The 21,527-nt window shown below is 43.9% G+C and overlaps 1 protein-coding gene across 7 annotated transcripts in view; it reads left to right on the plus strand.

Annotated features, from left to right (window-relative positions):
- LOC135219417 (mitochondrial coenzyme A transporter SLC25A42-like) overlaps positions 1–21,527 on the plus strand; it is a 110,881-nt gene that overhangs the window by 59,219 nt on the left and 30,135 nt on the right. For 6 of the 7 annotated variants that reach the window (XM_064256293.1, XM_064256370.1, XM_064256217.1 and 3 more), the window contains exon 2: positions 6,466–6,585. In XM_064256293.1, coding sequence (XP_064112363.1) covers positions 6,466–6,585 — 120 coding nt within the window. Of the gene's footprint in view, positions 1–4,188; positions 4,315–6,465; positions 6,586–21,527 lie in introns of those variants that run through there. The other variant, XM_064256694.1, reaches the window with a different exon arrangement.

Raw genomic sequence — 21,527 nt, forward strand, 5'->3', positions numbered from 1 at the left:
CCATCTATAGTGTTTTGACGCCGATACGCTGAGGCTGATAGAGACCCACTTTTGGGTATGGTGGTTAGTGTCGTGGAATGCCACTTGGATGTCGCGTGTTGGCGTCACCCCCAGAGCGATGAAAAATCACTGGGTCTGTATCATGATCAGTGACTGCTCCATGGGGGAGGGGGCCCTGGTTCCGATGGAAGGTTGAAACATTCTTTGGAAGCTTGAATTTCTAATCCTGTTTGCTTGTTCCATCTTATCATTTCATCTATTGAAATGATCATAAGATATAGTGTGACCGTCAGCCATTATGTAATGGTTTGTTTGTTATTCCCAGGTGTTCAATTGATGGTTTTCTTGTTGGCGCGTGTTAAAAAAAAAAAATGTAAATGACAGATTAGCTGGTGCTCTCTCGCCGACAGAATGTTTATCAGAAGTGATACCGGCGATTGCATGGCCTCTGGAGGAACCTTTTTCTTTGTGTGGAAAGAAGGGCTAAGGGTTCTTTGTAGCTGTCATCATACAGCACGCGTGATGGTGCCAAAAGGCGTTGACAGACGTTTGAAATCGCATTCATATGCCAAGAAATGGGAGACTGACTGCCCTGTGTTGTCCTAGATTTCCCCCAAATCTTATTGCCCTTGGTTCTATGGAGCGTTTGTTTGTTCAGTAACCCGGTTCTGGTTATTTCAGAAAGTTTTCAATGCGAGGCGGAACGTTAATGATCACTATAGAAGATTTACATCAACCGTACATTTGACGTCTAGGCCAGTCCCTTACGACGCTCCTGATTGGTTGCAGATAAGTCAGTCACAGGGCTGGAAACTCTCTCTAGAGAGTTCACATAGGCAGGATGTATGTTCCACCTCACTGAAAGACGTATCTCTTAGGAGAGGTGGCACATAGTTCCTACCCATGTGACTCTCGAGAGAGACTGTGTTTCCAGCCCTGTGACTGGCTTATCAACAGCCAATCAGGTGCGTCGTAAGGGACTGGCCTAGACATCAAATGTACGGTTGATGTGAATCTACTATAGCTTCTTTTCTAGACTCTTGAAGGTAACATTATTTTCATAAAGGATGCGTAGAATGTTTTACCATGATGGTAATGTAGCCCCCTTTTCACTGGCAATTATCATCACTTGGCTGGAGGATTGGCCTACATACTCGACAGTCTTGTATTTCCCTACATTAATCCCCCTCTCTCCCCACCCCCCCCCACCCCTCCCACCCAACCAAACTGCAGCCTGTCAACGAATACCGCTGTGGCTTTCCGGCAGCTTGAATTTCAGTGCTTCGTTGCCATAGACTTGACTTCGGTCGTTTGTACCCGTCTTATTTACAATTCAGCTACTGCACCTTTATTTTTACGTAGTTTCTGCTCTCTCTCTCTCTCTCTCTCATCTCTCTCTCCTCTCTCTCTCTCTCTCTCTCCTTAAGAGTAATTAGGGCGCCGCATGTTGCCATATTTTCAATTACTGTTCACGTTCTTGACAATTGAGTATTTATCTACATTTATCCATGCTACTTACAGATTCTCAGTGAATCATAGATGTGTAAATTGTTTGCTCTCTGTAGTTTCTGGCGTCAATTTTTAATACACCTTATATATTGTTTATTTCCAAGTTAATTCCCCAGTATTTATTACTCTTAATATGTTGATTTTTCTCAAAAATGTTATAACAGTAAATATATTATTTTTTCTCGTTTTTTTTCCTTATTTTTTCAGCTATAATGACTTGAATTTTAATATCAAATAACCGTTTAATCATAACTGCATTGGCTGTAGCCTGTAAGCTTAGTTTATGAGACTACCAATTATATGATTTGGAATATATATATATATATATATATATATATATATATATATATATATATATTATATACTATATATATATACATATATTACACAATACATATGTATATACATACATGGTGCTATTTGTTCCACGATCAGTGACCTACGTGATATACTCTATGTAACCGAAAACAGACTTTAGATTTCCTTTGGGTGAACGTCCCCTAGATAGTTGATATGCATACCGTAGACAGTCCTCGTGATAAGCCTACTATGGACATGGCTACATTCCACTGTTGGCACGTGCCATTCACGTGCTCTGGGGGTTTGTGGTCTGTGTATTGTACTGACGTTATATTTGTCAGAATTTCCTCCTTATGGAAGACTTCTTTATGTAAGATTTCGGTGTAGCGATCGTTCACGGTAATTATAAGTGAAATGTGGATTTATGGGAGAAAAATTAATGTTTCCTCGTGTATCCTTGATAGCACTGGTTGACTCTCTCTCTCTCTCTCTCTCTCTCTCTCTCTCTCTCTCTCTCTCTCTCTCTCTCGTGATCTGAAATGTATCAAGCGACAAACTAATATAAAAGTATTTCTATGCTTCCCTGAAATAATCCATATACAGTATAGCATTTTGGAATGTTCTGCAGCATATACAGTATAGGATAGTGGAATGACTTGCAACATATTGTACAGGATAGTGGAATGACTAGCAGCATACTGTATAGGAAAGTGGAATGACTTGCAGCATATTGTAGCCTACAGAATAGTAGTGGAATGACTTGCGGCATACTATACAGAAAAGTGGAATGACCTGCAGCATATACAGCACCGTATGGTGGAATGAACTGTAGCAGATTTAGTCGATCAGTCATTGTTGCAAAAAGAGTAGCTGAGAAACTCGTTCCTAGATTTATATGTCTTTGGAATATAATTGGAGAATATTTCGAATTGCTATTAAGGTGTAATATTTGCTATTAAGCTTTAATATTTTTCAATGTTACTTAATGTGAGGCATGTTGTGTACTCTCTCTCTCTCTCTCTCTCTCTCTCTCTCTCTCTCTCTCTCTCTCTCTCTCCTATAGCCACTATTTCGCGGAGGCATCCCCGACCTGCCACCTCTTCCCACATGACACTAAAAGTAACTAATCCCTGATTACACGATTCTATCCTTTTATTCCCTTCTGTCAGGCTTTGTGGTTCTCTTCGTGCCTCTGTTTTTCCTTAAATTATTGCCGTGTGTATCCCGATTCCACCAGGGATGGAAAAGCACTTCGTCATTCATTTTTCCCTCCGAAGTCGAGGGCTGCAGTTGTTAAGCGCATTCCAACAAGTGAGAGGAAATCTGATATGTTTGTATACCTGCGAGCAAGCACATCCCCACATAGAATACGTCTGTGATTAATTGATGAACGTTTATTTAACCTATCAGATTAGCAGCTGTTAAGTCATTATCGAGTATTGAATGACGCGGCCTCATCTTCATAAATATTAAGTAACAAAAAGCTAGATATTGCATAGTTATTCTTAATGCATTTGTTTTAAAATCGGTGTTAAGGAAAGCGTTGACAGTTTGGTGGTCAGCGGTGTTTGAGTCAACTAGAGTTATTTATACATGAACATTTCCTTGGTCGGTTTTATTTCGCTTTCCTTTTGTAGTTGAACATCTTTATCGACGGGAACCTACAATATACGGCTATAGATATTTCATGAAAACCTTTAAAGATTTCGAAATGTCGACCTTCCTACTTGCAAGAATATAGCTTCGCTTTTTGTGTGATTTGAACTTAGAACTTAGTTACTATAGCAGATTCACATCACCCGTGCATTTGATGTCTAGGCCAGTCCCTTATACGACGCTTCTGATTGGCTGTTGACAGGACAGGGCTGGAAAAGTTTAACTCTCAGTCGCTCTCGAGAGTTCACATAGGCAAGATGTATGTTTCATTTCTCCTGAGGTATGCGTCTTTCAGGAGGTGGAACATACATCCTGCGTATGTGAACTATCGAGAGAGACTGAGAGTTTTCAGCCCTGTGATTGGCTTATCAACAGCCAATCAGGAGCGTCGTAAGGGACTGGCCTATACGTCAAATGCACGGTTGATGTGAATCTACTATAGTTTTAAGAGTTCTTGAGAGGAATTTAACATGTTTCGAGAACTGATATATATATATATATATATATATATTATATATATATATATATATATGTGTGTGTGTGTGTGTGTGTGTATGTATATGTATATGTATATGTATATATATATATATATATATATATATATATATATGTATTATGTATAGATATATATATATATATGTATGTATGTATGAAAATTATGCGTATAACAACGTCCAGTGACTAAGGGCTCTAATACACGATACTTAGGCAAGTATGGTTTTGGCCAAGGTCCTTTAAATATACTCGGAGTATATTTAAAGGACCTTGGTTTTGGCCAGAGGCGATCGGTGTTGAGGCGTGGTATCGAAGCACGCCAATATTCGGCTCACTTGTAGCTGTCCAGGAAGTGTAGGTGGTTCAGCGTTTCTGTTTAGTTACACGAGTAGTTTTCTTTCTTTCTTTCTTTTAGGATGGCCAGACATTCTCTCTCTCTCTCTCTCTCTCTCTCTCTCTCTCTCTCTCTCTCTCTCTCTCTCTCATAGATGGCCAGACATCTTTCAGAGTCGAACAAAATTGTCCCCTTGCGAACCCAACCATAGGAAGATTACACAAAATTCATAAAAAAATAAACATGGTAAAAAGGAAATGAATAGACTTGATATTTTTGTGGGTCTCATTTACTAAACGATGTTATAACAACGTAGGCATATTATTCATTGGGATCAGAAAGTTGCAGATGTGAATAAATTTTGAATTAAAAAAAAAACGGCATTTATTTGCTACAATGATGGGAAGTCTTCCATGTCCTGTTGTAGATGTTCGACCTTCTTAGTTATATCACAAAGTGCAAAACATCAGACATTATTTATTATCATTATTATTATTATTATGATTCAAAATGTACATACATTGATCATGTTAAGACAGGAGGTATTGCATCACTAAGGAAACTTTCGTAATAGAATTATCATAAAGAAATGCACATATATATTATATATATATATATATATATATATATATATATATATATATATATATATATATGTAGTGTGTGTGTGTGTGTGTATGTGTGTGTACGTATGTATGTACAACTGAATCACGAAAGCTCTGTATTTTGGAGTGTAGATGGCATGAAGTGAAGGATGATAAATACACAAACAAGTATAGCTCTCCCTGTCTATCAAACTGCTGGCAGGTTGAACCGAGGCCGTAGTGAAAGACCATGAGCTCTTAAAATGAAAATTTCAACCGTGAATTAAAGTCCGGAAGTTCATAAGCTTCAGTTCTTTTATCACGTCATGACCAGGGATCACCTCTGCTAAATTGTTGGCAATTTCGATACGAAGTTGGACAAATATTTGTACATCTCTCTGCAAGAAGTACTCTGACACACAACACTAAAAGACTTCAACAATGGGGTCACCAGGTAGTGGGTCCTGGCTGTAATAGTATAGGGACCAAAAAGAATATTAGAAGTCTCTCTCTCTCTCTCTCTCTCTCTCTCTCTCTCTCTCTCTCTCTCTCTCTCTCTCTCTCTCTCTCTCTCACACACAATTTTATTTTATATTCGGTCTAATCTTTCATGAGTCTTGGATGCCAAGGCACTTTTAAAAGGTTTTCATTAAATAGTGGAAATTTTTCAGAAACTATTTTGAAATGTCTTACAAAACTGTATCCCTACTAGTTTTTATCCTGCATTTATTTTTTGAACTGTCAGGATATCTCTTGGGCAACATTAATAATAATAAGAAAAGCAAAGTTTACCACTCTCACCAGTAATAAATGTTGATAATACAGTACTTTAAAATTCTGTTGAATTTTTGGCTAATTTCCATTTATAATTATAATAACTTCAAGATTGAACAGTGTTCAGTCTTGAGATTACAGATCTGAACCATGATTGTATCATAAACGCAAGTAAAGTCATTACCACTTAATCAGTGGTTCTTAAACTTTTTCAATGTGTGCACCCCTTTAAGATCAGCAGTAATTCTCGCACTCCTTGAATTGCTTAAAAAAAGAAAAAAAATGCTGAGATACAAAGTTGATATGATGTGTATCATAAAAAAAAAAATCCACATTTTTAAAATCTTCATTCACAAAGCTTACAATTTTTATTCTTTTGCAGAAAAAATATGCATAATAAAAAAATATATATTGTGCTTCAATTGTGTATAGGCATCTGACACCCCTTAAAGTGAGTTTACACTAGGATCCACCCCACACTGCATGCATAAGACTCATTACCAACTCCTCCCAAATTCTTGTTAGCCCTGCCTACTAGGCTGCTCATCAAGAGTCATGCCACACCACTAACTCACCCTACTGAGCATGTAGCGTGGGGTGAAGCGTAGTGTAAACTCATCTTAAGGAACCAGCCAGGTTAGCACTCACCCCTGGTTAAGAAACACTGATTTACATCATTCTCGTAAAGCTAACCAAAGGGGAAGAGGGTTTGTAATAGATACTTGTACCTCAGCAGGTGTTTTTTATTGTTTCATAACTATATTCAGTTCTTTCATCTAAAACATTCAGTGATGGTATTTTTGCATGTTACAGTATCAACGATGGGCGAACGATGAGCCACGGACTGGAAAGCCGCGCAGTTGCAGCTGTTATCAGCGATATCACGACGCCTGCCATCGCCGCTGCCAGGCACAACACGCAACAGTTATTACAGTAAGTCATAATCCTTAATAAAAACAAAACAATTCCAGATCTCCCAAGCCTCTCCTTTAGGCATCCCATCGCTCATTCGAAACTCCACTGTTTGTAACTCTTTTGAAACCAGTATCCGGAGAATAGAAACATTTCTATAACCTAGTAGTCGATTATCAGACTATTCGCATTCATCACTTACTGTCGATTTTTGTACAATATTTAATTGCTTAACAGTCCAACTCTCTCTCTCTCTCTCTCTCTCTCTCTCTCTCTCTCTCTCTCTCTCTCTCTCTCTCTCTCTCTCTCTCTCTCTCTTCTGTATTCATGTTAATCACTTATAATAAAGAGCAGAATGTTTCGCACGCTTAAAAGTCATTTTGGCTACAAAAGAACATTATATATATATATATATATATCAGTCATATATATATATATATTATATATATATATGTATATATTATAATATATATATTTATATATATATCTATATATATATATATATATATATATATATATATATATATATATATATATATATATATATATATATATATTATATATATATCTATATATATATATATATATTGTGACAAAGTGGCCAAAGAGTCTGGATCTGGACACCGTTAATACTTGGAGGGGAAGTAGCCAAAGATCTGGGTCTGGACACCATTAATGTTTGTTAACCCAAATTGCCAAGTATCTGGTTACTACACTTACCATTTGTACTTGTTAGTGCAAGAGACCCTTTTATTCCAGGGTTTGGGACACCTTTTGTACTTAGGGCACAGTTTGATCAAGTACTTGGTTATTGCTTACCTCACTGCAACCAGACACCTGACCCTTCATCACAAATACTAAACGACTGAATACTATAAAGGTGACAGTGATCCCTTATAGAGCTTAACCGTCAAGTAAACAATCAGTCTAAGTTCATTAAAATAGATGTGAGGTAATCTTAATTAAAGGGCATCACTCCTTCACTAATTTCAAATCAAGTATTTCCCCAGTTCTGATTCATTTACCACTCTATATTTCTACTTAAATAAAATAAAATATATTATATTATATTATATTATATTATATTATATTATATTATATTATATTATATTATATTATATTATATTATATTATTGGAAGTAAATAAAACTCTCCCAAAAAATATTAAATACAAAAATTTATTTCTAAATTCACAATCAGGGAAACTTATTACTTGAAAACTAAAGTTTAATTAATTCTTGAATTAATTATTAAGCAAAATTAAATCAAAATTTATCAAAAAAATTAATTAAATTATAAAGCAATAATTAAATTTTAAATTAAATTTAATTTAATACAAATTAATTCACAAGTGTTAGATTCCAACAGTTACACAATAAAAAATTATTCCAACTAATTAAACAAAATTAAGACAATGCAAAAACATAATGCATAATAGGAAAACAATTAAAGCATTGACAGTACAAACATTAACCATATAAAATGGAGGAAATGTCAAAAGAACAAAGCAAAAGAAAAATGCATAAAAAAGGGATTTTGACGTAGGAAAAATCTATTTCTGGGCGAGGAAGCCGTGTCGCCCAGTGAAATAAGTCCGTTTAGCGTTATTTCTAGTAAAATATTGCTATAATACCAGAGAACTGCTAAATTGAACATGTCAGAAAACTTTGACTCGCTCACCTATAAAAAAAGGTGTCGGTATAAACCTGGGGCGAGTGTTTAAACACTACCACAGCAACCCCTCCAATTAGCCTTTTCCTCATCAAAATCCCCTAAATACGGGGAGCTGACCCATAGGTCACACCCTGCTACCCCGTTGAAGGCGTCTGTGACGTCATACTTATCGATAGCATTGAAGCTTGGTGCACAGCAAGGGGGGGGGGGGGGGGTGGGGGGGTAAAACTAGGGGGATTTCACTCGCCCAGAAATAGATTTTTCCTACGTCAAAATCCCTTTTCTGGGCTCGGCCGTGTCGCTCAGTGAAATTGTACCAGAGAAAACACCAAGCTACATTTTCCTAAAATGAAATACAAGATTGATCAGAAATAATAATATATATAACAAATATAACTGCTGAGGTAGGTAGAATATTAATGAGGCTGTCATAAAGGAAAAGATCCGTATGACACAAGGACAGCACTATATTGATGTTATAGCAGGGGACAGTGGTCTCCCCCCTGCTATGGTATGATATTTAAGACCCTCCAAAGACTTAAGGTAATGCTTTTTGAACACCGAGGGCGATTTCCAACCAGTATACTTCTTTAGATCATCAAAGTTCATATGTTTGAAGAAATTTATAGAAGTTACTATAGCCCGAATGTCATGCACCCTGGGAAATGACCCTGGGCTGGCTTTCTTAATAAAATACAAAATTTGTTGTCTAATACCCTGTAATGATATGGTACCACCACTCTGCCTAATGAAGAGCCGGCCTCCGGAATAGGAAGATGTCTTAGATAAATAGTCCTTGAGAGTTTTTGACAGGATATAAAGATGTATCCTGCGGAAACGGGACAATCTTCCATGGGGACCACCTCACCAAAGGGTCCTCATTCTTAGCCAGAAATTCTTTATTTGGAGAAAGCAACTTGGCGCCCGAAGAAAAGAATTCTATATGCCCTCGGTCCCTAGCTAATGATGACAGCTCCGATATCCTGGCAGCTGAAGCCAGATTTAATAAAAATAATGTCTTACGCAAAAAGGGTTTGATAATCACACTAAGTTGTCTATTTTAGAAGCTAGCCTGAGAACATCGTTAAGAAACCATGACACTGATGATGGCCTGTGAACGGGCCGCAGACGTGCGCATGCCCTTGGAATTGACGTGAAATAAGACTCGGTTAGATTTATACCAAACCCGAGAAGAAAACCTTTTTCAGAGCTGACTTAGTGGTTGTTATTGTGGCATCTGCCAAGCCTTGTTTGAATAAAGTCCTGAAGAAGGTATAGCCACGTTCCTTGTCATTACTTTGGTATTTGATTACTTGAGAAATGTTGTTAATTCCTTAACTGCTCAATCATACTGACGAAGTGTAAATTCTCTTTTGTCTGACTCCAAGAACAAAATGTTCTGTGGATCAATGTCCCCTACTCTCCTACCTGCAAACTTCATGAAATCCATAAAGTTAGGGTTTTGTGAAGAACTGAGGATTCGAACACAGTCCTGGTTTGTACTTGTTGTGACAACCTCAAGTCCAGGAGAGGGTGAGGACGAAGAGCTATCTCCAGGAGAAGGGGAAACTAAGGCCTTGGAAAGGTCTCAGCTTGTGTAGCACCTTCAGAAGAAGGTTCACTGGAGGGAATAGATAAAATTTCCTCCATTGGTACCAACCTATACTTAGTGCATCCGTAGCGTATGCCAGAGGGTCCAGATTCGGGGCTACATAACAAGGCAACTTGTGGTTTGCCTCTGTAGCGAACAGATCTACTTCCAGACCCGGTACCCTCCTGCAAACTCTCTTGAAAGATTCCCGCTCCAGAGACCATTCTGACTCCAGGGAGACTGATCGGGACAGTGCGTCTGTTACGACATTGTGGACTCCTGCCAGATGGGTAGCCAATAGATGCCAGGTGTTCTTGGCTGCTAGAGAAAAAATTTGCTACCATCACGTGATCACATGACTTGACTTTGAACCACCCGTTTATACAGTGTACCACTATCGCACTGTCGAGGACCAACCTGATATGAGTTTTCTTCGGAGGACGGATCTTCCTCAAGGTCAGAAACACTGGCATAGCTTCCAGGACAATGATGTGAAGCATTTGGAACTGAGGTGACCAAGTTCCCTGAACCTTCACGTGCTGTGAATAACCTCCCCAACTTGTGAGTGATGCGTCCTTGTGCACCACTAGGGACGAGGGAGGGGACTGCAACGGAACCTCCTTGGCTAGGTTCGCGGCCTTTGCCCAAGGACAGAGACGTTTCTTGAGGAGCAGAGGTATCTGGGCGATCTTGTCCCGACAACTGACATTGGCCTTAGAACGCCAAACCCGATTGATGTCCTTAAGGCTGTCAACAGAATGCCTGTGACTGAGGCAAACTGGAGCAAGCCTAGGAACCTCTCTTGATTCCTCCTAGAAGTCTTTTTGCATTTTTAAAAATTGTCTTGTTGCCCTGGCAATCTACTTCCCCTTTCCTGATGGAATGGAAAGAGTGTGTGATTCCAAGTCCCAATGGATACCTAGCCACTAGAATTTGGACTCCGGGGTCAGACGGGACTTGGCCCTTCTGATCTTGAACCTTATATGTTCCAGGAAAGACATGACCTTGTCTGTGGCCTGCATACACTTGTCTTTATCTAACTCCCAGATCAGCCAATCGTCTAGGTACGCCACCACCAATATACCCTGAGACCTTAGCTCCTGCACCACCTCCTCCGCTAGTTTTGTGAAAACCCTTGGGGCTATATTCAGTCCGAAGGGCATCACCCTGAAGTAGTAGGCTGCTTTCTTTAGTTTGAAACCCAGGTATGGGCGGAAGTGCCGAGCTATCGGGACATGCTAATAGGCGTCTGTAAGACCTATAGAGGTAGTGACAACCCTACGGGGAAGTAAGGTCCGTACCTGAGAGATGTTCAGCTTTTTGAACTTGTCGCAACGAATGTACAAGCTTAAACAGGACAAGACTAAGATCACCCTTCTTTGTCGGTGCCTTTCTCCGGGACACTGAATAGGCGACCCCAAAATTTCAAATGCTTTGTCCTTGAGACTGCCCCCTTGTGGAGAAGATCCCGGGAGTAATCTATCAACTCTTGGGTTGGTTCCTAATAGAAGGTGATGGGTGGAGGTGGACCCTTGTTCCAACTCCAGCCTAGGCCCCTGGATACTATGCTTTTCGCCCAACTGCTGAACCCCCAACGATGCCGAAAGAGGTACAGCCTGCCTCCTACCTGAGAAATTTCATTGAGATGACGATGGTCTGGTTCCTCTTCCAGATCTTACACCTCTAGTTTGCCCTTGGGCTCTGGTTCCTCCACGCTGACGAAAGGAGCCCCTAGCCCTGACACCCCTCGCGACCCTGGCAAAAGGTTGAATTGCCCGATTACCATAGACCGGGTTATATGCCGGCGACACAGTATACTGTGGGGGAGCCTGTTGGTTAGTTGACGGCGAAAGGAGGACAAATTGATGATGGTGCTGAGGCTGAGCCTTAGAAGTCGAAGGCCCGGGTGGCACCTGCTGGACTGGTACAGGCCTGTAGCACAGGTTTGCTGTTGTGGAACCTGGAAAGGTTTAAAGCGGCCTTTTGCCTCTTCCTAGCCTCTAGAACTGGGGGTGGGAAGAAGACTTCCGGTTTTCGCTTACAAGGGATACCCCAACGCAACCTGATGCTTTGATTAAGATGCGATGCCTCATCCTGAACCTCATTTACTGCAGAAGCTGGAAAGAGGTCTGCACCTCAAATTGAGGAAGCCAGAAGCTTGTTCGGTTCGTGCCTAATCGTAGCCTCGGATAGAACATACTTCCTGCAATTTCTCCTAGCAACCGCAAAGTCGTACAAGTCACCACATTGCATGTTCAAAAGTAACGACTTTGCAATGATCTTAAACAGCGTCTCCTGAGCGTACTCAAGAGCCGCCGTCTCCGACAGCACTAGGGAGTTAAGAGACCGTGCGAGACGTGTCCTAGCGTTAAATTTGGCTTGAATCAGTGCATCTGACAGCCTAGGGAGGCGCTCACTAAACAAAGTGATTGCACAGTCTGGCTTGAGCTTGCCTACCGAGAATGTAGCCGGCAAATCCGCCCACAAATCCTCCCTACCTGGGAGTAGCAATGATGTGAGATCTGCCTCCCTAAGCTGTGACATGGGCTCTTCCTGTGTCACTGCCTGGAGGGTAAGCTCTGCTACCTTTGATGTAAAAGGTAACGGGTTTCCGTCAACCGTCGTAAACATCGTGAAAGGGCTTCTAAATGCTGTAAAAATAATCATTTTATCCAAACACTAAAATAAATCCTCAAAGTGCACTTCCAAACATTTGTAAAATACCTTTACAGTGGTTCCCCCGTATTCGCGGGGGATGCGTACCAGGACACACACACACACACACACACACACACACACACACACACACACAAATAGTTAGAACCCGCGAATAGTTGGAACCCCTTTTAAAAATGCTAAAAACAGCCTATTTTGTTTGGTGAAACTCAAGAAAAACCACTAAAAAATTTTAGACTTGGTTTTTTTAATAGTTTTATCACAAAAAGTGCATTTTCTGATGAAATTCATAAAAAAAAACCCAGGAATTTGTGGATATTTCTCATAGAAAAATACTGAGATTGCGCGAATTTTCCGCGAATCCGGATAACGCGAGTATGGGGGGGTCAACTGTATACGCAGTTGCAACTTCTCACCCAGAAAGAAAGGCCTGTTACAATCTTCAAGATCTTCAACACTTTCATGGGCGCCTTTACAAAACTTATACGTATTAATAACACTATGCTCAGATTCCACAAACAACACATACATTAAGACAATTAGTTAACAATATTGAGTGACCAACTCATATATAAATGTGAGTTACGTTATGTTAATGAAACAGTCTCGCGAATGAGAGAGAGAGAGAGAGAGAGAAAGAGAGAGAGAGAGAGAGATTGAGGTGGAAACCGAGAGCGCAGATTTCGCGAGCGGAGGAGATGGAGAAGAGAGAAGAAGAGAGAAGAGAGAGAGAGAGAGATATATATAGGTGCTATCCCTAATGCACGCAGCTAGATATATGAATCGAGAATGCCACGTCCTATGAGCAAACAAGGTCGAGATGAAAATATATTACGTCATCTCTATAGAAATATCAAGTATGGGCTTCTTGGCCGCATTCGTGTATGAGGATGAATAGGCCCCCTTGTTTTCTTCATGGGACTGCTTGGAACGATAAAAAATTAGCTGGCTAAGGCATTTCTCAATTTGTGAATAACAACCTTCTCTAGAGGCTTAAAAGCTCCTATTCTTTCTCTCTGTCTTACGTATGTTTCAAAATGAAATGTTACACTACTTAAATATGTTATCTTTAAATGTGGGAATCTGAACACAAAACCATGCATTTCACAGCATGGTACACAGATTCTGAGGGGCATTAATTGTATTACCAAAATTATAATTGCATTACTAAACTTACATTATAAGATTATATTATATATTTTTTATATATATTATTATACATACATAAATAGCTTGATCACAAAATATTTAAGATGTGATGCTATGCATAAATAAAGGTATGTAATGCCACCGAGGAAAATGAAAAACGAGAACTGCCTGAGATCTTTAGGTCTTAACAGCCCTTTACTAAAGGCAAGACTGATCAGACCAATATGAAACACAGAACAGTAGTGCCTCAGGATACGAAATTAATCAGTTCCAAAGCGGCCTTCGTAACCAGATTTTTTTGTATCTTGAACTACATTTTACCTGTAAATTGCCTAATTTGTTCCAAGCCCTTCGAAAACACTACAGTAAATTTTATAATAAAGCTAAATTGACCAATAAACAATGAAATACAACAATTTGGACTATTCAGTACCTAACGTAACCTTTATTGTAGTACATACCTGTAAATAAAGTGTATTAGTGTATATGGTACAAGAAATACTTTACGTACATATGTAGTAAAATGTGGAACCTTACCTTTCGAGCAAGGCGATCTCCGAAAGTGGTGACAGAGGAGGAGGACAAATGGCAGAAAACATGAACACTTAACTTTACGAAACACATTAAAAAATGGCAGAAAACATTAACACTAAACTTTACGAAACACATTAACAAATGGCAGAAATCATTAACACTTCTTGATTATCTCCATCTTTGCTCTCCATAGAAAGTATCCTCTTCTTTCTGTGAACTTCAGCAACATTCCTTTTAGTGTGTTATTATAGGAAAAAACAAGGTTGACCTTAAAGGTTTTCAACAATGATTGAATGGTTTCAAATCCGTTAAAATAAGGTAAACAGAATGTTCTTAGAATTTTCTTTTTCTGTGTTTCTTACACTATAAAACTTTTTGTGGGCGTTATTATAACAAATATCTAATATATGTGAAGATAACATAAATCTTTCTCTATTTTTCTTATGTATTCAGTTTCTTGATCCAAATATTGGGGACTGACAATGTGCAATGCTCGTAAAAACATAGAAGAAAAAATTGATATTTTGATGTTAAGATGGTGGCCTGAACAAAAATGAACATAGTTAAGTTGCTGGTTGGTTTCCTATAAATGCTGAATTTACATTGAAATGGTTCTCTATGTATCAAAACATCTAAGAAAGGGAGGCAATTGTCTTTTTCCAATTCTAGAGTAAACTTAATCGATGGTACCTGTTTATTTAATTTAGAGAGTAAATCATTTACATCAATACCAGCAGGCAGAACAGCTAAAATATCATCAACATATCTATACCACTTTACAGATAAAACAGAACTACTAGGCAAATTGTCAGTCAAATCTCCTTCACTACCTTACCTGTACGGATTAGTCAAAATGCACAAAGAAAATAACCCTATGCGGCCTATTATCAGTACTGTTGGTTCAATTTCATATAAACTTTTGAAATGTATCACTAAGATCTTGTCCCCGTTACTTAACCATCAACCTTCATCGGCCGAGGTGTTTCGTCAGCTCTCCACTCAGTGTGCGCGACTCACCCCGTTCCAGGGAGCATTGCTCCCCCCACTCTGGGGAGGGTGGCTCACTCCACACTGGCGAGTGCCGCTCTCTCCGCGTCGGGGAAAACGGCTCACCCCGCTCCAGGGCCCACAGCTCACAATGCACCGGTGCGAGTGGCCGCGGAGCCAAGTGCTCCGTCCGCTTCAGCTGGGGTAGCCGTCGGGTTATCCCCCACTTCATTCGCTCTCCCCTTCACTTGCCCCGAGGGGTTGGCCTGCCACAGGAGGCAGCGAGAGCCAACAGGGTTGTCAGAGTTCCAGTCCCAGTCACGGTCGGGTATCCCCCGGACCCCATTCAGATCTCTCCGGGAGGATGACTTTCAGGACTGGGAGATGCCCCCACTCTTCCCCAGGAGGTCAGACCCAAGGGCTGGGATGTCCCCAGAGGTGAAGCTCCCCCAGTGGCCATTGCCCCAGACCAGGCCGAGCTTCGGACTCTCTCCCCTGGACCAATGGCAGGAAGAGCAAGAGAAGACCCCTCTCTCCCAAGGATTACTCCTCCTCGGGGTCCACCAACTCTGATAGGTCCTCCTGTAGGACGAGGTGGAGAGCTTAGTGGAGCCACCGTGCTAGGAGGAGTCAAGCGCGTTCTTCCTCCTCCTCATCAGGCTGCTACTCCTGCTCTCCCTATCGTAGCTGGGACTGCAGGGGTCGGAGTAGGAGCAGCAGCCATCAGGACAGATCATGCCGCCAAAGGCGTCGCTGCTCCCCGTCCGGTTGGTCCCTGCGGAGGGCCCCCGAACTCATGATGGCCATACAAAAGGGTGCTCCGCTCTGCCAACCAGCGGTTCCCCCTGCCGGCTCGATGGATCCTGCCCCGGTACCAGCGCACCCCTTGGCAGCCACTCGTTCCCAGGCAGGCTCTATTCCTTAACATTCCTCTCCTCTGGGGTCGGGGGCCAAGCTCGGACAGTGGGTGTCCCATGATGGCCCCGCTACTTCGGTCCGAGACTCCTTGTCTGGAGGAGCTCCCATCCCCTCCGGCAGCCCCTGGTTGAAGTCGCCCTGCTTCACTGGCTTTTCCCCCCTCTCCTGCGCAGGCCCCCACTGACCATCTGGAGGATGATAAGGATGAGGCGTTCGTCCAGGACGCTCTCCAGAGCGCCTTGGAAGGACAGGATGCCGCAGACAAAGAGTCCATCTTTAGGCAGGTCCTGGCCCTGATTAAGGCCAAGAATCATCTGGCGGAGCCCGCCCCGCCTCCGAACGCCAGGAAGTCCATGGCTGTAGACTTCCTCCTGGGCAGCCCTAAGGAAACCAACCCCCCTCTGAGCCTTCCCTCAGCAGGGAACACTTACCAGGCTCTAGCACATGTGGATCAAGTAATTGCAGGCCCCAGGAACTCTTTGAGGTCCCACGGGTCCCTCAAGCTCCTGCCGGCAGCCAAGGCCAGGCAGAGGAGAGACTGCTCCAGAGGGCTTCGTGGCTGCCCCCAAGTCTGTGGAAGGTGCCCTTACCTCTCTTGTGCCAGGCCTGTCAGAGAGAAGCTTCTGGTAGGTCTGGTCTCCTTCTCCCAACCGGAGGCCATGGCAAAGAAGGCTACGGCTTAGGCTGCAGTACACGTGGCCTCCTAGCTTGACCTCTGGTCAGGGGCAGTGGCCAGGTTCGCCATAGAGCATGACTTGAGGGACGAGGTGGAGCTGGCGCAGTTAAAGGAGCTGGTCCTGTCAGGGGGAAGATCGATCAGCTTCCTCACTACCCAGTCCATTACACAGTGGACCAACTGGGTATTCCGGAGGAGGGACTCAATCCTGGCCAAGTTACCAGGAGCCTCCCCGACAGAGAAGCCAAGGCCCTGAGGAATTCCCTGCTGATGGGGAAGTCTCTCTTCCCTGAACAGGTCGTGGAGGAGTCCTTGGAACGGTGGAGGAAGGTGAGCCAGGACTTTATCGTATACAGGGCTTCCGCCTTCAGGAACCTTATCCAGCGTAGTGCTCATGAAGTCCCCCAGCCGAGTCCTCAGAATAGGCACGGGGCTCAGCCCGCCCCTTCCAACCTTGAACCGAAACCGATTGCCAGAGGTTTTGGGGGGGACATGGGACTCAGCCCTCCTCCATGGCCCCCTCGTCCTCCTTCAGACCCAGACCTACTGCCTTCCGTAGGGGCTGAAACGGCCACTCCCCCAGAAGGAAGTACGATGCGAGGCCCCCTTTTCCCCTCTGTCCGTGGTTGGGGGGGGGTGGGGGGGGGGGGGGGGGGGGTACCTCTCAAATCATTAAATCATTGGCAGAACTGGGAGGATCTCAGAGCCAACCCTTGGACAGTGCAGGTCCTCAGTGATGGTTACCGGATCCCCTTCCTGGACGACAAGCCCATCCCGACAGAGGTACCAGGATCACAATCCTTCCAGCCCCAGTATTTCCTGGAGAAGGAAGCCCTCCAGCAGGTGGACACATCCCCCGGGTTCTACAGTCACCTCTTCCTGGTGGAGAGGTCCTCAGGGGGGTGGAGGCCGGTCATAGACCTATTGATCATGAACACCTTCATCCGCAAGGCCCCCTTCAAAATGGACACCCCGAGGACGGTCCTGGCTGCCCTGAGGGAAGGGGACTTCATGTTGTCCCTGGACTTATAGGACGCATACTTCCAGATCCCAGTACACCCGTCCAGCAGGAGGTACTTACGCATCAGATGAGGCAAATCCTACCAGTTCAGGACCCTCTGCTTCGGTTTGTCCATAGCACCGCAGCTGTTCACCAGAGTGTTCTCCCTTGTGTCCTCTTGGACTCACAGGAGGGGGGATCCGTCTCCTGCAGTACCTGGACAATTAGTTGTTGCTTTCCTCCTCAAGGGAGGCCTTAGCAAAGCAGAGGGACGAGCTCTTAAACTTCTGTTCAAGGCTAGGCATAGTCCTGAACTGGGAGAAATCCCATCTTGTCCAACCACCAGGATGGTGTACCTCGGGATGGATCTAGACACGAGAACGGCTAGGGCCTTCCCTTGGAGGACAGACTGGCCAACCTGTAGAGGATAACTCGTCCCTTCTTGTAGGACTCCCCCCTCCCAGTGAGGGAGTGGCAGAGACTCCTGGGTCATCTGGTCTCCCTAGAGAAGCTGGTCCCCAAAGGCAGGCTGAAGTTGAGGCCTGTCTGGTGGAACCTGAGCGAAGGCTGATCCCCCGAAGGAAGATCCTCTTCGGAAGCTTGTCCTCCCCTCGCAGGACACCAGGGAGGCCCTCCGGTGGTGGTTGGACTGGTCAAACACCCTCCGGGGGTTCCCCTCTTGGACCTACCTCCAGAAATGCTCCTGTTCATGGATGCATCGAAGGAGGGATGGGGTGCCCACCTACAGTCCGAAACGAGGGAAGGGGTCTGGTTGGAGCAGGAGAGGCAGCTCCACATCAACTGTCTGAAGTTGCTTGTGATCCAGAGGGCCCTGCAGGGGTTCGAGCACAGGATCAGGAACTGGGTGGTAGCTCTGATGTGCGACAATGCCACGGTGGTGGCTTACGTCAGGAAGCAGGGTGGCCTGAAGTCCCGTTACCTGTGCAATCTCACGGAGTTGATCCTGGTGTGGGCCACAAGCATAGGCATGACCCTGACGGCAAGGTTCATTCCAGGAAAGAGAAAAGTGATTGCGGATGGGCTAAACAGGCAGAGACAGGTGGTGGACTCAGAATGGTCCCTGCACTGAGGTAGCGGCAGAGGTAATCGGGATGTGGGGCTCCCCCTCCCTGGACCTGTTTGCGATGAGGCTAAACGCAAAGCTCCCGGTATTCTGCTCTCCGGTGCCCAACCCAGCAGGGGTGGATACATTCAAGCACCTGTGGGACAAGCTGGACGTGTACGCATCCCCGGCCTTTGGGGTGATAAGGCAAGTGTTAAACCAACTGAGAAGGTCAAGAGGTGTTCAAATGACATTGGTGGCCCTCATGTGGCCAGAGAGTGGTTCTTGGATCTCCAGGCCCTAACAGTGCAGGGTTCCTGGAGGTTGCCCCTCAGGCTGGACCTTCTAAAGCAGCCCCACTTCGAGAGGTTCCACAAAGGTCTCCCAGGCCTATCCCTTCACAGGTGGAGACTATAGATCAGTTGTTGAGTAAGGGGGGGCTACTCTCGGAGAGTGGCCTCACAGATGTCGTGGTACCTGAGGAAGTCATCCGGGGCCATTTATCAGGCAAAATGGTCAGCGTTCGGGGTCTGGTGCAGAGAGAGGGGTCTCAAGCCTCTGCAGGCCAAGATTCCCCACATAGCAGACTTCCTGATATGCACCTGAGACTGGACAAAGGCCTCTCGGTGGCAGCCGTGAAGAGAGTCAGGGCCACCCTGGGCCAGGTCTTCCTCCTGAAGGGGTTGGATTTGGGGAATTCCAGGCACCTGTCAATGTTAAACAGGAGCTTCAAGCAGTCCCCCAATAAACCCCCCCCCACCCCCCGTACCTTGAAGGCACAGAAGTGGGACGTCGCAAGGGTGCCCTGAGGAAGCCCCCTTTCAAACCCCTCAAGGACATCTTGGACAGGGAGCTGACGCTGAAGACGGTCACCAAGAGGGTGGGAGAGCTTCATGACCTTTTCTACGAGGTTTCCCACTCGAAAGGGTGGAAAGAGCTCATCGTTCGGTATGTGCCCTCCTTCGTGGCTAAGACACAGAACCCCTCAATCGCGGACGACAGGTTCATGGAGTTCTCGATCCCCGCCATCACCAGATCAGACGATCCTCAGGATCTACCCTTGTCTGGTCCGGGCGGTGAGGAAGTACTTCAGTAGGACCGCCCGGCTCAAACCAGCCATTAGGAACCTGTTGGTGTCTAACGGCCGGGAGAAGAAGGCAGTCTCCAAGAACAACATCTTCTGGCTAAGGGAAACGATCAGGAGACCCTTTAAAGGGGCGGGTATTCCTCCCCCAAAGAGGGCCAGGCCTCACAACATCAGGGGCATTGGGGCCTCACTGACCTTCTCTAAGAACCTTGCAGTCAGCCAGATCCTAAGGGCTGGAGTGTGGAAGAGGCAGTCCACATTTACAACCCATTACCTGAAGGACTGCACCCACAAATCACTCGATTCATTCGAAATTGGTCTGGTGGTGGCGGGCCAACAGCAGATTTAGGCCTCCACCGGGCAAGGGACTCTAGGGGTGGTGGTATGAATGTGTGTTCCCCCTAATCCTAGCCCCTCCATCCCCCCTTCCTTTATCCTTTCCCTGGGCCGCAGGAGAGCTTTCGTGGGACCCTACAAACCTGAAGGTAAGACAGGGATTTATGTGGTAATTAGAAGTACAAACCATTGCCTTGTAGCAGTCGCTATTCCGGGTTACCCTTCCATTTCAGCCAGCGCCCTCGGCAGACCCTTCTCCAGCCCCTTGCCTCTCTTGAGCAGGACTGGGTCCCCTACAGGTATGCCCCTGGACCAACCTCTGGGGTCAGGTCTTCCCTAAGCTAGTCCCTCCTCGTAAAGGATAAGTCTCCTGTTAAAGTAGTTCGAGGTAAGTATACAGCATCAGAACAAGTCACAAATTCTTGGTAATTTGTATTTTTCCTAGCTATACTCACCTCGAACTACTTAGGTTTCAGACCCTCCCTACCATCCACAAGTACCTTAGGGCAGGAACCAAGTGGAGTGGAAAGCACTGAGGTTGGAGGTCGTGGGTCGCGTAGCCTTGGCCCTCGGGGCATGTACCTGGCTAGGTGTGGAAGGGGTAACCAGATTTTTCTGGATGGTAGACATCCAGAATTTTCCACCTATTAAAGTAGTTTGAGGTAAGTATAGCTAGGAAAAATACAAATTACCAAGAATTTGTGATATATATAGTATGTATACAGTACGTAATGCTGTTTATGAAAGTGCACATGTAACTTGAATTGGAAGAGTATATATTTGAATAAGAATTCCTTGACTTATGTATGTAATAATAATAGTGGGGCATTGAACAATGTATTGCTTTATTTATGTATATAATAGTGGGGCATTGAAAAATGTATTGCTTTATTTATGTATACAGTTGACCCCCCCGTATTCCCATTCCCAGCATTTGTGGGCTCCCATATTCAGATTTCTCTTGGGCCTTATCTACCCATTATTCACAGGAAATTTTCCTATTCACATTTTTTTATGAGAAATATCCACAGATTACAGTATTTTCATATCAATTTCATGATTAAATGCACTTAGTGATAAAACTACATTAAAAAACCAGTTTTAAGCATTTTTAGTGGGTTTTTCTTGAGTTTTAATTAACAAAATAGGCAGTTTTGAGCATTTTTATAGGGGTCCTACATATTCGCAGATTCTAGCTATTTGTGGGGTCTGGGACGCATCCCCCACGAATATGGGGGTCCGCTGTACTCAATTTTGTGTATGACCTTAAAT

Source organism: Macrobrachium nipponense, chromosome 11, assembly GCF_015104395.2.
Source record: "Macrobrachium nipponense isolate FS-2020 chromosome 11, ASM1510439v2, whole genome shotgun sequence".
In the NCBI taxonomy this organism is placed as follows: Eukaryota; Metazoa; Arthropoda; class Malacostraca; order Decapoda; family Palaemonidae; genus Macrobrachium; species Macrobrachium nipponense.